Below are 16460 nucleotides of genomic sequence, written 5' to 3'. Positions count from 1 at the left end.
TCTAACTTTTGTTCTAAGGATTTTAGGGGTAATTCAAACCCCCCTCAAAATGATGCAATGTAGATCTAGTTGTCATCTGTGTGTATACTTCTTTCTCTGGTCAGGCCTCAGATTCTGGTTCTGGTCAGTATGGATGGGGAGCAGAACGTAGAACAGCCTCGTCTGCTTTCTCTAACCAATCAGATGAAAGCAGGGAAGGGCCTTACCATTGTTGGCACCTCCATTCAAGGAAAGTTTCTGGACAATTACACTGAAGCCCAAAGAGCAGACCAGGTCTGTTATATTAAGCACACAATATATTATAACGTCTTGACATTGGCTTCAATGCATTGTTATTTTGCAGTCTTTGAGAAAATTGATGGAGACAGAGAAGGTTAAGGGATTTTCCCAAGTGGTCATATCCTCTAATTTGAGAGACGGGACATCCCACTTGATCCAGGTTGGAGGACTGGGAGGTTTGAAGCACAACACTGTGATGGTCAGCTGGCCACGTAACTGGAAACAGCCTGAGTACCACCAACAGTTTAAAAACTTTATTGGTCAGTTACAGTTACTACTTTGTCCACTATTGTTCTTTGTTCCACATAGTATACTTTTTGCTAGTGTTTTCTTAGACTAGCAAACAAGAATCACGATACACGTTCTGAATTCTGAATTTATTGATAATCTTATTTATCATCCATCCATCCATTTTCTACCGCTTATTCCCTTTTTTTGGGGTTGCGGGGGGCGCTGGCGCCTATCTCAGCTACAATCGGGCGGAAGGCGGGGTACACCCTGGACAAGTCGCCACCTCATCGCAGGGCCAACACAGAAAGACAGACAACGTTCACACTCACATTCACACACTAGGGCCAATTTAGTGTTGCCAATCAACCTATCCCCAGGTGCATGTTTTTGGAAGTGGGAGGAAGCCGGAGTACCCGGAGGGAACCCACGCATTCACGGGGAGGACATGCAAACTCCACACAGAAAGATCCCGAGCCTGGATTTGAACCCAGGACTGCAGGACCTTCGTATTGTGAGGCAGACGCACTAACCCTTCTGCCACCGTGAAGCCCCTGCACATGAAATACAAGTTACTTCACTCATTAATATATATATATATATATATATATATATATATATATATATATATATATATATATATATATATATGGGCTTCACGGTGGCAGAGGGGTTAGTGCGTCTGCCTCACAATACGAAGATCCTGCAGTCCTGGGTTCAAATCCAGGCTCGGGATATTTCTGTGTGGAATTTGCATGTTCTCCCCGTGAATGTGGGGGTTCCCTCCGGGTACTCCGGCTTCCTCCCACCTCCAAAGACATGCACCTGGGGATAGGTTGATTGGCAACACTAAATTGGCCCTAGTGTGTGAATGTGAGTGTGAATGTTTTCTGTCTATCTGTGTTGGCCCTGCGATGAGGTAGCGACTTGTCCAGGGTGTACCCCGCCTTCCGCCCGATTGTAGCTGAGATAGGCGCCAGCGCGACCCCAAAAGGGAATAAGCGGTAGAAAATGGATGGATGGATGGAGATATATATATATATATATATATATTATTGTTATTACTCAAAAGTGTTAGCAACTGCTATGTAAAGGAGAGGGGGTAGGATTAAATAAACTCTCCTTCATCCTACTACTTTTCAAACATGTTGAAAAAGGAAACTGGAAATTGTGATGTATCATGTTGTAAGTGTATGCATGTTCAAAATGAACTCAAACTCAAAACATAGCCTCTTCTAATACAACTAGCGTAAATGAGCAAACATTCTGCTAAATGATACCCCAAGAATATTTTATTCCATATATAATTATATAATACATTTTGCTTATTATTCTGCAGAAGTGGTAAGAGAGACCACAGTGGCCAGTTTGGCTCTGTTGGTTCCTAAGAACATCTGTAGCTATCCATCCAATGGAGAGCGCTTCACAGAAGGACACATAGATGTGTGGTGGATTGTCCACGATGGAGGCATGCTAATGCTACTGCCCTTCCTCCTGCGTCAACATAAGGTGCCACATACAAAACAGTAAAATATTTTGTAGGTTGAATGTGGATGTTTAAACCGGATCATAAAGTACCATGCACCACTGTTGTTTTATTCTGTAGGTGTGGAGGAAATGCAAGATGCGCATTTTTACTGTGGCTCAGATGGACGACAATAGTATCCAAATGAAAAATGATGTCATTACGTTCCTTTATCACCTGCGCATTGATGCCGAGGTGGAAGTGGTGGAGCTGGTGAGACTAATAGACAGTATGTGTAATAGTATCCGTATTATTTTCAATTGAGTTTCATTTGCGTCATACTAATTCAGAGAAAACTATGCGGGGTCATTTTATGTGGCCTGCAAAGGGTGACTTCCCAAATGTACATTAAATGGTAAATGGATTTTATTTGTATAGCGCTTTTCTACATTCAAGGTACCCAAAGCGTTTTGAAACTATTACACATTTTCCTACTGATGACGCAGAATCAGGAGCAACTAGGGATTCAGTATCTTGCTCAAGAAAACTTAGACATAGTCACAGGCAGACTGAGCATCAAACCATTTCACGTTAGCCCTTGGAAGCAAAAAGTTTGGACGCCACTGGTTTAGAACTATACAGTAAGACAGAACTTTACTGGCAATGGTTTCAATTGGAAAAAAAATACATTGGAAGGGGGGCCCTATGGTGATTTTATTCTACATTTGGAATACTCATGTATTGGACATGCTTTGGTGTAAATTCTGCCTGAATTTTGCTCCACAGTCACTTTAACACCTGTTTTTTTAAGGTCGGTCTTCAAGATGTTCGATTCTAAAGGCATTCCCAGATTGCAAATGAAACCAAACCCCACCCTCTGCAGAAGTACCATTATTTATCATTTAAAAATGTACACTGTTAAACATATATCTTAAAGTCGTCACCGCTATTTTTTTCCATACATGGTAAAAAATAAACTTCATAAACATTATACAGATTTACCTGGTCACAACAGTAAATACACCTGCACATGCTCCAATCAATAAGTCTACATATAAAAACCTGCTTTTAGCAGCAATTATGTCATTGCACTTCGTGTGTCAGTGTTATTACGCACATGCCATGATTATATGAATATAATACTTTGTCCTACTTTTTTTGTGTTTCCCCTTACCCTGAAACAGAGGGAATGAGCTCCTCCCCCTCCGTCTGAGAGCTTGACTTAATGTCTAAATAAGTACGTCCAACTTACTTTGACGTCACGTAGCTGTAGTCTGACATAGCCAGACTGCAAAACCACTCAAACAGAGGCATCCAAAACTTTGTGCAAGCTCACGGCAAAATGCTTGAACCTTATGATTTGACGCTTTGGCATTTTTAACAACATGTAACAATGTAACAACATTTAAAAGTCAGAAAATACGAAACTCATCGTAGGTCCTATTTGATCGATCAAAAATTGTACACGACTCTAATTTTGCACCTCAACCACAGCATGCAAGTATAATGTATTGCTATACCACTGTGAAGAATGCATTCGTAGAGTAACAACAATAATACCATTATTAAATTACATTTTGCTGAGTGTCCAAAAATGTACTTTTCTCCATGTTGCATTTTTTTACCCTTTCATTTCTAGTATGACAGTGACATATCAGCCTACACCTATGAAAAGACACTAGTAATGGAACAGCGCTCACAAATCCTCAAGCAAATGCATTTGACCAAGAATGAGATGGAGCGAGAGGTAAGCAATAGTTTATGTTTACTGTATCAAAAAGAATCTTTCATCTTAATTGTAGCCCTGCGGGATCTAATTATCAGCAATATGTCAGTGAACTGGTTGGCAACAAAGTGTTTCTCTATCTAGTCTAGTGTACACTAATTCTAACACGGCAATAATACATTCCTGTAGGACGTTGGATATTGGAAGTAATCAATTTGCCTCCTTTGAACTTTATAGATCCAGAGCATAACAGATTCCTCCCGCGGGTCCATCCGCCGTAAAAAAACGTCTGCTCCACGCTCCCAGCCCAGTATCGAGGAAGGAGGCAGAATGACTGAACAACCAGAAGAAGAGGTAATGACCGTAACAGATGTCTGAACTGTTCTTCTGGATGTCAACACAAAAGCAAACAACTTTGCCAATTACCTAAATACAGTGGTACATCGATTCTCATACGACCTGGTTTTTGGTGAACATTTTCAGCAAATTTTAGTCCTAGTTTTCATACACTGCCTTGGTTTTAGTGCACTCAAAAACATGTTGGTGACTCAAACTGCTGCAAAATAACCAAATAAAGTTGTAGCATACAGCCATAATCCAATCAAAGTCAGCGAGAGCCTCACTCCTGATTTCCACAAGATACGAAACGGCGGCGGACTCTTTCCATTTTTATTTAAGTCACCGCCTATAGAACGGCCCGGCCATATTGGTGCCGTTCCGCATCCCTGCGCCAAATATACTTTTTTTGCCGGTTTCCGTAACAAGGCAGATCAATTTAGCTAAACTCAGCTTGTGTTGGTCAGGAAGTCATGCACAAATACAAAATAAAACGTTTTGCTGGTGTTCATCAATCTTTGGAAAATCAGTGGATATATTTCGTGTTTCCAAAGTGTACCTGAACACACCACACTACTACGGTAAGTCTACCAAAGCATTCAAACCTTTGTGAAGTTTCTCCAAAAGCCCCAATTTGTCCCAATCATTTGTGCTGATTCGTGCTGGAAAACACTTTCTTTGTGCCTTTACAGATTTTAAGTTATTCTAAAACATATTTTCTGACAAGTGACGTCATCCAACCTCCCCCATCATATTGTCCGTATCATCCCAAACTTTTTATCACAGCTAATCCTACATTTGTGCTGGTTCATGCTGCAAAAATGTTTTGCCTAACTTTTATAATTCTTAAGTTCTTAACGTTTCCGTATTCATAAGCAGCCCCTCGACCCCGCCACTTCCACATTCTCAAAACCTCCCCGAACGAGTCAGAGTTGTTTGTGCTACGTTTGTGCTAATTTGTGCTGCAAAAGGTTTTGATCAAACGTTTAGTAACCTGTAATTAATGTTTTATTTATCATATTTATCACTCTCCCACGGCGTGGCGCAGTGGGAGAGTGGCCGTGCGCAACCCGAGGGTCCCTGGTTCAAATCCCACCTAGTACCAACCTCGTCATGTCCGTTGTGTCCTGAGCAAGACACTTCACCCTTGCTCCTGATGGGTGCTGGTTGGCCCCTTGCATGGCAGCTCCCTCCATCAGTGTGTGAATGTGTGTGTGAATGGGTAAATGTGGAAGTAGTGTCAAAGCGCTTTGAGTACCTTGAAGGTAGAAAAGCGCTATACAAGTACAACCCATTTATCATTTATCATTAAACTAGACCCTCACCCCAACTATGTCAACTATGCCAATATTGTATCATTTGTATGTGCCGCAAATAATTCTGGTCTTACAGTAATATTTTTAAGTTATTAAAGAATGATGATTAATAACTCTCACCCTAAAACATTATTGAAATAAAAACGGTAATATTCTAACCATGTGAAATGTCAGCGTTGAAATGTCAGGTACTCGCTGTATTTGCGCTGTATTTACTTGCCTGAATGCCACACTGAGTTGCAAGACAGGGAGACGATCAGGAAGACCGAAACCAGCTCGCTAGTTAGGTAACCATATAGACAGCTTACTTGTTGTCACCTATGTTCGCTCTCCGAGCCACAACGTTGTAGGTTGTCTACTTTGCTGCTAATCATTTTTGGATTATTACAATCTGAACACGGGCTTCACGGTGGCAGAGGGGTTTGTGCGTCTGCCTCACAATACGAAGTTCCTGCAGTCCTGGGTTCAAATCCAGGCTCGGGATCTTTCTGTGTGGAGTTTGCATGTTCTCCCCGTGAAAGCGTGGGTTCCCTCCGAATACTCCGGCTTCCTCCCACTTCCAAAGACAGGCACCTGGGGATAGGTTGATTGGCAACACTAAAATTGGCCCTAGTGTGTGAATGTGAGTGTGAATGTTGTCTGTCTATCTGTGTTGTCCTTGCGATGAGGTGGCGACTTGTCCAGGGTGTACCCCGCCTTCCGCCCGATTGTAGCTGAGATAGGCGCCAGCGCCCCCCGCGACCCCGAAAGGGAATAAGCGGTAGAAAATGGATGGATGGATGGACAATCTGAACACTGTTAGTTCTAAACCAGTTGTCGTTCTATCAAGCATATTTATTAGTAGCCAGCAAAAATATATATTTTTGACGTGATGGATTACAAACACAGGTAACAACATTGGAAGTATATTGGAATGGCAGCGAAGATATGGCGGTGGCAGAATGACTGAGCAAGTCACACACACACACATAAAGGCTCCTAAAAGGCAAGCCCACCGTCGCTCTCTGCAGCGAGCATCAGGCAATTACAGTTATTACCCCAAGGGCAGGACTACAGGATAGAGTTGCCAAATGGGAAAAGTTTTTTGAGTTCTTTAAGTGCATGTTATAGAATTTATACAACATTTTCAATGATAATGTTTGTAAATTATCCACTATAAAAAAAAAAAAAAAATGCTGGCACATGTAAGTGTGAAAAAGACAGCCAAAAGAGGTTGGAAGATGAGAATAAATCTAAAGGTAAAATATAGTGTAGAAATTCACCCAAATGCAGGAAATATAGTCTTGATTTTTTAATTTTTCCTTCAGAGTTTGCTTGGCAGAATTTTGTGCTGACAGAAATGTTCCTCTTTTTCTTCTCAATTTTCCTCAATGGTCGCTCACATCCCTTATCTGTCCATTTCCTACAGCTTGGTCGCGGGGTGCTGGAGCCTATCCCAGTTGCATTGGGGCGGTAGGCGGGGTAGACCCTGGACAAGTCGCCACCTCATCACAGAACCAATACAGATAGACAGACAACATTCACACTCACATTCACACACTAGGGCCAATTTGGTGTTGCCAATCAACCTATCCCAAGGTGAATGGCTTTGGAAGTGGGAGGAAGCCAGAGTACACGGAGGAGGGAACACACGCAGTCACGGGGAGATCATACAAACTCCACACAGAAAGACCCCGAGCCCAGGACTGAACCCAGGACCTTCGTATTGTGAGGCACACGCACAAAGCCCTGTTCCAACGTGCCGTCTCACATCCCTTATAGTTACACCAAAAATGTATACAGCACAAACTGTAATGTTCTGTGGGTGTGTGGATCCCCAAAAATGTGGAGACAAAGGCCATCGAACAGTTACTACCTCTTATAATAGCGAGGGGGAAAACAGGCAACAAAAAGCCTTGGTGGCAAAATTAACCATACCATGAAAAACAACCACAAAACACACTGGTGGCAAAAAAAACTACTCACCCCAAGATAATACAGTTGACCACAAAGTTGGTGTCGGGCAAGGCAGGAAACTGGTCAGACCTGACGAAGGCAAGGTAACAAGGAAGCGTGATTAAGGATGTCAGGTAAGCTCATGGACATAGTGAACACAATGAAAGGTGGCGGCGTCTTCCATCTGAGGCCATTCAGCCTAAATAATAGGCAACTAATCAGGATCAGGTGCAGTCAGTCTCTTGTAGCCAGTTGCACGCCACACTGCGAGAGAGAGAATAAGAGGCGAGGAGAACAAAACCACCTCCCGGCGGCTTACCTGGCTTGTCCAGAAAACGCTTGAAAGAGTCACATAGGAGTTTGAGTTCGATAATAAAAGATCTAGAGATTGAAGAATGGTCCTTGCGGCAATATCCTTCCTAGTTGATCAGGTACTAAGCCCCTGCCCCTCCAAGATGGCTTTGACTATTAATGCAGGGTGACCGTCGACCAGCCGAGGAAGAGGAGGCACATCGAAAGGTGAGAGAGGGCCGGAGGTGACTGACTTGAGTTGGGAGACATGAAAGACTAGGATATATTTAAAGCAATTGGGAAGGCAGAGCTTAACCGCAGCTTGGTTAGTAATCCTGATTGTGAAAAAAGGACCCACATATTTTGTAGACAGTTTGTTAGTCTATTGCAAGGGGTACGTCACGGAAAGACAACCAAATTCTTTGCCCCACCCCGTAGTGTGTTGTGGCATCGCGATTGCGGTTGGCGATCCGTTGCTTCTGTTTGCAAGTCCTCACAAGTACGGTATTTGTGTTGCGCCAGGCCAGGTAGACTGTCACTGAAGGGAATTATATGGCATAGTTAGAGACCAGTCACTGCCCTTGATGAAGTTTAAAATGGAGTTCTTGCCGCTTCTCTGTCTGGAATTTTTTTTACAAAATACTTGGAGTAATGCTTTAGAGAAGGAGCGGTACATGGAACTGGTGACAGCCCAACTGTTTCACTCCGCCGTGGCCCAGGACCCTAATCGGCCAGTGAGGTGAGAATCTACAAATGCTACTTTAGCTTGCTTGGATGTGAAGGCGGATGCTTACATTTCAAAATTAAGTTGGCACTTAGTCAGGAATGGTGCCACACTGTTATTTTCACCGGAGAACCTCTCGGGTCAGGATAGTTGCAGGCAGACGGCTGGGGTGAATGGTATAGCCGGAGCACTCGTGCTGATGGTTGAGTTGCCCGTGGGCTTGTGGCAATCAAGACAGCAGCAAGCATGGTGTTCAGATGGTCTATCATGATGGCTTGTCATCTGCCAGACCTTGTAGGCCCAAGCCCAAGGCAGACTTATTTATGAGCCAGAATGCATTAAAAAAACATTTGTTTTTGTCTCTTATAAGGATTGTGAATTTTAGGCAAAATTCCCCAAAAATTGCAGAGAAAGAGAAAACAATCACAAATATTGATGGTTTGCAGTTGGGCTCAAAACTTACCTTTGCCGTCATGTGTTTAAACTCACTCTGTCAACATTTGAGGCCCTTGCTATAGAGGTCAATGTCTTGACATTATCCTGAGCTTCAGTTTTGACTTTTGCTAATGGGCACCTCTTTTATTTCTGTCATCGCTTTATATGTTATGACACGATGTCTCTGTCTTAGTCTAAAGTTGTTTCCAAATCCAAACAGGTCCAGCTTATTCACAGTAAGAACACCTCCTCACCTGCTAGCCCCACCAGCCTCACAGCACCTGCAGGGGGCGGAGCCACCTGGACAGACAGCAAGGGAGTAGACAAGGGGAAGAACATGGATGGAGGAAAAGACCTCTTCAGCATGAAGCCGTGAGTGGTTTCTCTCAACTTGTAACACACAGAAAGCAGACATGAAATCTGGCAAGCGCATATGGATCATTAGATCGTGTTTATGGTCATGCAAAGGTTTACTTCAAAGACAAATGCAGCTTCCTGTGTGAGCACAGCCTTTATGCAATTCACACACAATTATTTCCCTTGTCACATGCTGCTGCAGGGAGTGGGAACACTTGTAAGTATTAGCATGTTGCACTGAGACCAACTGTTTGACCTGAATAAGTAGATCTTATGCGAGGCACGTTCTTTTTTTCTGTAAAAGGAACCAGACAGATGTGAGGCGCATGCACACGGCCTTGCGGCTCAATGAGGTCATCACAAAGAAGTCCAAGGAGGCGAAGCTTATCCTGCTCAACATGCCAGGTCCCCCAAAAAATCGTGTGGGAGAAGAAAACTGTATCCTTGCCATTTCAATCAATCAATCAATGTTTACTTATATAGCCCTAAATCACTAGTGTCTCATTTATGTGCTTTTAAGATTTTCCAACTTATAGGTATCTTAACTCAGGAGTATTTTGAGATACGAGCAGTCTGGTCTCTCGTCTTTTGGTTATGCATTATGTTGCAAGCGTATTTTGATTCACGCTGTCAGTCCCCATTACACAAGCCATAGCCAGCCTCAGGGGCATGCAGTAACAAACATTTATCCACGAAAATATTGAGAAGCTGAAGATGCTGTTTGCCATGTTTCAGTTTGTCCTGTCTAGTCGCAACTCAACAGATTGGACAGTTGAGCATTAGCTTTTTTGTACATATACATATTACTTGTTGTCACGTGTTGGTCGTCACTCAAAGATGTCAGTGCGCAACATAAACAAAGAGTTCTGAGTTCCTGTTATTACACGACGGAGAAGCAGCCCTTAGGAGACACCTAAAAAAGTCTGCTCTAAAAGTGAAATACCAACAATCCAAACAATATTTCTTATCTAAGTACAGCTTTTCTTTTTTATTGGCATGTTCCATGCATCCATCCATTTTCTACCTCGTGTCCCTTTTGGTGTGGCGGGGGGTGCTGGAGCCTATCTCAGCTGCATTCGAGCGTTACATGTTGAAATTGTGCTGTTTTGGGAATGATTAAATGGAATTATATTGATTTCAATGGGCAGGGCTAGTTTGAGATACTGTATGAGTGTTTTCAGTTATGAGTTCAGCCGTGGAATTCAATGTACTCGTAAGTTGAGGTACTAGAGTATTACTATATCCTGCTTTTATACTGTACTTGCTTTTACATAATTCATCACACAAAGAAACACTTAAATTATAAAAATATGGGCATGTTTTCATCCTTAAAAGTTATTGAAATAATGCATGTGCCAGAGTGCATTCAATACACTGCACTAGTACACATACCGACATGTAAACTTTATTCATCATATATTTTATGTTAATGGAAAGTCTTTGTTCCTGAGTGTCATGGAAGAATATCACTCCTTTACTTATACTGTCCATCAGACATGGAGTTCCTTGAGGTGCTCACAGAGGGCCTCAATCGGGTTCTCCTGGTCCGAGGAGGTGGTCGTGAGGTCATAACCATCTACTCCTGAACGTCCTGAAATCTGATGTTTTACTGTGAGGCTCTTCCTGGCTGCAAAACCACTTTTTAACTTCCTTTCAACTGTTCTAGTTATGTTATGTATTTTTTGGGGGGTCTTTTTCTTGTACATTTTGCCGATTGTACCCAATATTTATTCATCTTATGTGTTGTTTGTTTTATGTCTTCAATGTTTTTTATCAAAGCACGCTTATTTGAACGATGATGGTACAGTGAAAGTGGTGTCATGTTAGATGAAAGTTTATTGTTTATTGAGTTTTTCAATTATAAACACTACATTTCTAACCTCATAGAGTGGTGAATAATCATACACACTAAACATTGCTGGGTTATATATCTACCCAAATGCTGGATACAGCCTTTTGGGTCATATTTATGGGTTATTTCTAAAAAGTTGGGTAGTTTTTGAGACCCAACCAGGAACTCAGCTGGTCGTTTTTTGTTTTTTTTTGACACACCCATTAAATATATTCATCCATCCATTTTTCTACTGCTTGTCCCTTTCGTGTGTGAACGTGAGTGTGAATGTTGTCTATCTGAGTTGGCGACTTGTCCAGGGTGTAGACTGCCTACCGCCCAAATGCAGCTGAGATAGGCTCCAGCGATCCCCTGTGACCCCAATAAATATATAACCAATTTATTTAGTACAATTAACCCAGCATTGCAGTTAAAATGTACCCAGAATTTGGGTTGAATATATAACCCATCTAGCTGGGTTAAATAAGAACCTCATCTTGCTGAGTTAAATTAACACAGCATTGCTTTGGTCCAATAGTTACCCCACATATTTTAGAGCAGGGGTCACCAACGCGTTGGCCGCGGGCACCAGGTAGCCCGTAAGGACCAGACGAGTAGCCCACTGGCCTGTTCTAAAAATAGCTCAAATAACATCACTTACCAGTGAGCTGCCTCTAGTTTTTACATTTTATTTATTTACTAGCAAGCTGGTCTCGCTTCGCTCAACATTTTTAATTCCAAGAGGGACAAAACTCAAATAGAATTTGAAAATCCAAGAAAATATTTTAAAGAGTTGGTCTTCACTTGTTTAAAAAAAATGCATTTATTTTTTTACTTTGCTTCCTATAACTTTCAGATAGACAATTTTAGAGAAAAAATACAACCTTAAAAATGATTCTAGGATTTTTAAACACACATACCTTTTTTACCTTTTAAATTCCTTCCTCTTCTTTCCTGACAATTTAAATCAATGTTCAAGTATTTTTTTTTATTGTAAAGGATAATAAATACATTTTGATTTAATTCTTCATTTTAGCTTCTGTTTTTTCGACAAATAATATTTGTGAAATTTTCTTCAAACTTATTATGATTAAAATTTAAAAAAAAAAATTCTGGCAAGTCTAGAAAATCTGTAGAATCAAATTTAAATCTTATTTCAAAGTGTTTTTTAATTTCTTTTAAAAATTTTGTTCTGGAAAATCTAGAAGAAATAACGATTTGTCTTTGTTAGAAATACATATATATATATATATATATATATATATATATATATATATATATACATATATATATATATATATATATATATATATATATATATATATATATATATATATATATATATATATATGTATATATATATATATATATATATATATATATATATATATATATATATATACATATATATATATATATATATATATATATATATATATATATATATATATATATATATATATATATATTAAAGGTAAATTGAGCAAATTGGCTATTTCTGGCAATTTGTTTAAGTGTGTATCAAACTGGTAGCCCTTTGCATTAATCAGTACCCAAGAAGTAGCTCTTGGTTTCAAAAAGGTTGGTGACCCCTGTTTTAGAGTGTAGTCATAAAACAATACGCCCATGAAATACATTCAAGTGTTGATATGATGAGCTTAAGATCACATCATTGAATATCTAATTCTGAGAAGAGCTGCACAATCACTGTTTTGTGGCCCACAGCTCGTTTTTTTGGGCCCTCGACATGTTCTAAAGATTTTATGAATTCATTATTAAAGAGGTTTATTAGACATAACACTGACATCTGTTTGCTTCTTCACTTATAACACAACATTTACAGTAACACTATTTTTTTAACTAATTTGTACTGATGTACAGTACATTGAATTGGTTTTATCATTTTTAATGTACATAATATCAGTGTTCTCATTTTTCAGTATGCGGCGCTCAGTGAAAAAGTTTGAACACCCCTGGCTTAAGGTATTGCCAAATATACAAAAATTTAATATTTAAGTCTGATTTATATACTAAGTTTAAAAAATGTATACAGCTGCACTGCAGTATTCCTTACATCAATTGTTGTTGTTGAAAACAAGTCTGTTTTTATTTCCAAGTGTAAAAATCTATTATTCTCTTCCCATACACACAATTGAAGCTTCATACTGTATATCACCATCACATCACATCTTTCTTTGTGGTGTGTGTGTGTGTGTGTGTGCGTGTGTGTGTGTGTGTGTGTGTGTGTGTGTGTGTGTGTGTGTGTGTGTGTGTGTGTGTGTGTGTGTGTGTGTGTGTGTGTGTGTGTGTGCGTGCGTGCGTGCGTGCATGTATCTAAGAGTGAGACTTGATAAATATGTAATTTTGGATTTAGAATTACCATTTCAACAGTGAATGTGTTTCAATAAAGATTTTGTAGGTAAAATGTACAGTGTTGTATTTAATGACTTCTTATTTAAGTCAAGCTAGATGAGTTGGGTGGTATTGAAACTCACTGGTCGTGATGGTATTAGTTCACAGTAAATCATTTTTTAAAAGGTATATTAAATCCCGAACAAGTCCGAGGCAAGTGATTCATATATAAATTTTGGTTGAAGTGTTTCTAGTCACTTTTTCCACAGGTCAGGTAGGACCTGTAATATTTAATATAGGCTGTGGTGTAATAAAAATGTATGCATCTGTATGTTGACATCAGATGAATCTTATTGAATTGTACTGCATGACCTAAATTGTGTCTCCGTGTGTATGATGTTTTTGCAAGTGTGAGTCAGCACAAACATTGCAAAAAAGTAATTGATCGAAGTAAAACGTGCTGATAGTGAGAGGCCAGTTTGAAGTTTAACTGCTGAATACAGTAACTTTGATTAATCTTTGAACTTTGGAGTGCAATAACACTATTTAGTCAAATGTATTTCCATTTTTATTTTATTACTTAATAAAGTGCATGTGTACATTCTTGATGCTGGAGGTTACTTATGAAATATGTACTGAACAATAACCTGACACTTCAAATTTGCTGTAGTTGTTTTAAAGATGACAACCCAGTTTGGATTGCAAGACATTTTTTAACGATAAGCTAAAGTTCATGCTTGTGGCGGATATTTGTACTTGTCTGAACGCGAGCAAACTTGATCGTTGCCCTCTCTTATCTGCAGCGTGGTAATACAGCCTGCAAATGAAAGGATTATCATTCAATGTCAAGGACTCCCACTATGAAGCAGAGCTCCGGCAGCCTGCGGGTAAAATTACCTGCTTTTGTGTTTGCGGTGGAGGTGATGATTGTGGGTCTGTTCGCCACATTTGTCACGTATGACGACCAAGCTGATGCCAGATTCCAAACCAACGAGACCAAACCCATGGACAATGCCGTGTACAGAGACTACCCTTTTTTCACAGACATTCAGGTGATGATTTTTATCGGTTTTGGATGCCTGCTGGCATTCTTCCGACTGTACGGCTTTGGTGGGATGGTTTTTAATTTTCTGGTGGCTACTTTTTCCATCCAATGGGCCATTCTGGTGCAAGGATACTTCCAGTTCAGCCATGATGGTCAAATTTACCTTGGAGTGACAAATCTCATAAATGCAGAATTTGCCTGCGCAGTGGTGCTCATCTCCTTCGGGGCAGTGTTGGGAAAGACAAGTCCGTTGCAGCTGCTGGTCATGGCTCTGCTGGAGGTGCCCGTGTTTGCGGTCACAGAATGGGCTGTGCTGAAGTACCTGAAGATAAACGATGCAGGAGGTTCTATTCTCATCCACCTCTTTGCTTGTTACTTTGGCTTAGGGGTCACGTTTGTGCTGTACAGACCTCGCCTGAATGAAGGCCATGCAAAGCAGAGAACTAGCTACCAGTCGGACATCTTGTCTCTGATGGGAACTTTGTTCCTCTGGGTCTTCTGGCCCTCTTTCAACTCAGCGTTAACGCTGAAAGGCGATGACCAGCACAGGGCCATCCTGCACACCTTTTTAGGCCTTAGCGCTTCCACTATAACGGCGTTCGCTCTGTCTGCCTTAATCAACAAAAAAGGCAAACTCAGCATCGCAGACATCCAGAACGTGACCCTGGCTGGTGGCGTGACAGTCGGTGCATCCGTCGACATGATGATTTCACCCGCAGCTGCGTATGTCCTTGGTATGCTGGGCTGTACAGCATGCATGCTGGGATACAAATACTTGAGCCCCTTCTTAGCACAACGCTTCAGAATTCAGGATCAATGCGGAATACATAACTTGCACGGCCTAACAGGACTTATATCTTGCTCTGCAGGGATTTATGCCATAATGATGGCGAGGGTGGAAGTGTATGGTCCAAGTTTTTATGAGATCTTTAGCCACAGAGCCCCAGAAGAAGGAGACCCCAGGCTTCTTGAGCTCCAGGCATTGATACCTGGTTTGCAGCCGGGTTTAGGTCGGACTGCAGGAGAACAGGCTCTTTTCCAGGTAGCAGCTGTCATTTGCACTATTGGAGTGTCTGCTGTAGGGGGAATGCTCACAGGTGTTGTCCTCAAAATACCTTTTCTGGCGTCACCCGCTGATGATTTATGTTTTGATGATCAGGTGTATTTTGACCTGCCTCTGGATCATTATTCACCACTGAAACTGACTCAAGACATTGATAAAGAGGAAACCGTTGCCTAACATGACCAGCTTTCAAAGATAAGAAATATTTTTAATTATTAATATGTATGTATATGTACATGTATCAGTTATCCTTGTGAGTAAATGAAGCTTATATGCAATATTTTAGTTTTTAATGGGAAAAAATGGATAACAGCTTAACTTTTCTAGTATTTGTTAGAGTGCTATTTCAAGGTCTGTATGCAAATGTGTTTGGTAAAATTAACATAAAATGTGTTGAAGTTTCGTGACCGAGTCCGTGCTTGATTCAATTATTTGTAACATGATAATGAATGGGCGGATCAATATGTTTACTTTTAGAACACTATCTGTGTCATCACGGGTATCAAACTGTTTATTTTTATGAAATATTGTGCATCAATAAAGTACCGGTACCTAATATTTATTAATAAATGTATTTGATATTTACATTTTGGCAGAGAAAAGTGTACTGTATGCAATTGCATATCTTCTAAACCAGTGATTCTCAAACTGTGGTACGCAAGCTCTATCTAGTGGAACACTAAAGAGTCAGTTGATTAGAGTAGTGTTTTGTTTTCACACAACGTTACTGACCTCTTTCTTGTTTTTAATTGATATTTAGGACTACTACACTGATGTATTTCATTTTGGTCCTTATGGTGCTACTTCAAGAGCCAAGTTTTTTTCTGAGGTGGTACTTGTTGAATAAAGTTTGAGAACCACTGTTCTAAAGTTTAATGTTATCTGCATACCATAAGATATTGGGGTTTTTTTTTTGGGGGGGGGGGTTTACCAAAAATAAGGTCCTAAATATCTGCTTGTCACTTCGACTTATAATTTCAAAGCAAGTTATCAACAAATCGGTTCAAATAATCAAATGCATAGACAATTGTGTAATTGTTTCATGAGGTGATGATACAAATACAGTAATATACATTA

At 40.4% G+C, this 16460-nt stretch overlaps 2 protein-coding genes across 3 annotated transcripts in view; both read left to right on the top strand.

Annotated features, from left to right (window-relative positions):
- The window catches only part of slc12a5b (solute carrier family 12 member 5b), a 75379-nt gene extending 64211 nt beyond the window's left edge, over positions 1-11168 (top strand). Inside the window, exons 17-26 of one of the 2 annotated variants that reach the window (XM_061904205.1) lie at positions 105-273; positions 344-539; positions 1847-2016; positions 2114-2245; positions 3612-3719; positions 3936-4052; positions 8956-9107; positions 9295-9309; positions 9397-9530; positions 10587-11168. In XM_061904205.1, the coding sequence (XP_061760189.1) occupies positions 105-273; positions 344-539; positions 1847-2016; positions 2114-2245; positions 3612-3719; positions 3936-4052; positions 8956-9107; positions 9295-9309; positions 9397-9530; positions 10587-10678 (1285 nt within the window). In that variant the 3' untranslated portion in view covers positions 10679-11168. The remainder of the gene's footprint in view (positions 1-104; positions 274-343; positions 540-1846; positions 2017-2113; positions 2246-3611; positions 3720-3935; positions 4053-8955; positions 9108-9294; positions 9310-9396; positions 9531-10586) is intronic. The other variant, XM_061904206.1, reaches the window with a different exon arrangement.
- Positions 11169-12398: 1230 nt separating this feature from the next.
- rh50 (Rh50-like protein) lies at positions 12399-15785 on the top strand. The gene has a single exon (XM_061904210.1). The coding sequence runs from the start codon at positions 14118-14120 to the stop codon at positions 15558-15560; it is 1443 nt and encodes a 480-aa protein (XP_061760194.1). The 5' UTR covers positions 12399-14117; the 3' UTR covers positions 15561-15785.
- Positions 15786-16460: the final 675 nt, after the last annotated feature.

The sequence above is a fragment of the Nerophis ophidion genome, linkage group LG06 (genome assembly GCF_033978795.1).
Source record: "Nerophis ophidion isolate RoL-2023_Sa linkage group LG06, RoL_Noph_v1.0, whole genome shotgun sequence".
NCBI lineage: Eukaryota > Metazoa > Chordata > Actinopteri > Syngnathiformes > Syngnathidae > Nerophis > Nerophis ophidion.
This window is presented reverse-complemented; position numbering and strand designations above follow the sequence as displayed.

What these genes read in the sequence shown, in the direction of transcription:
- rh50 (XM_061904210.1), top strand. Translation starts at nt 14,118, where the DNA reads ATGTCAAGGACTCCCACTATGAAGCAGAGCTCCGGCAGCCTGCGGGTA.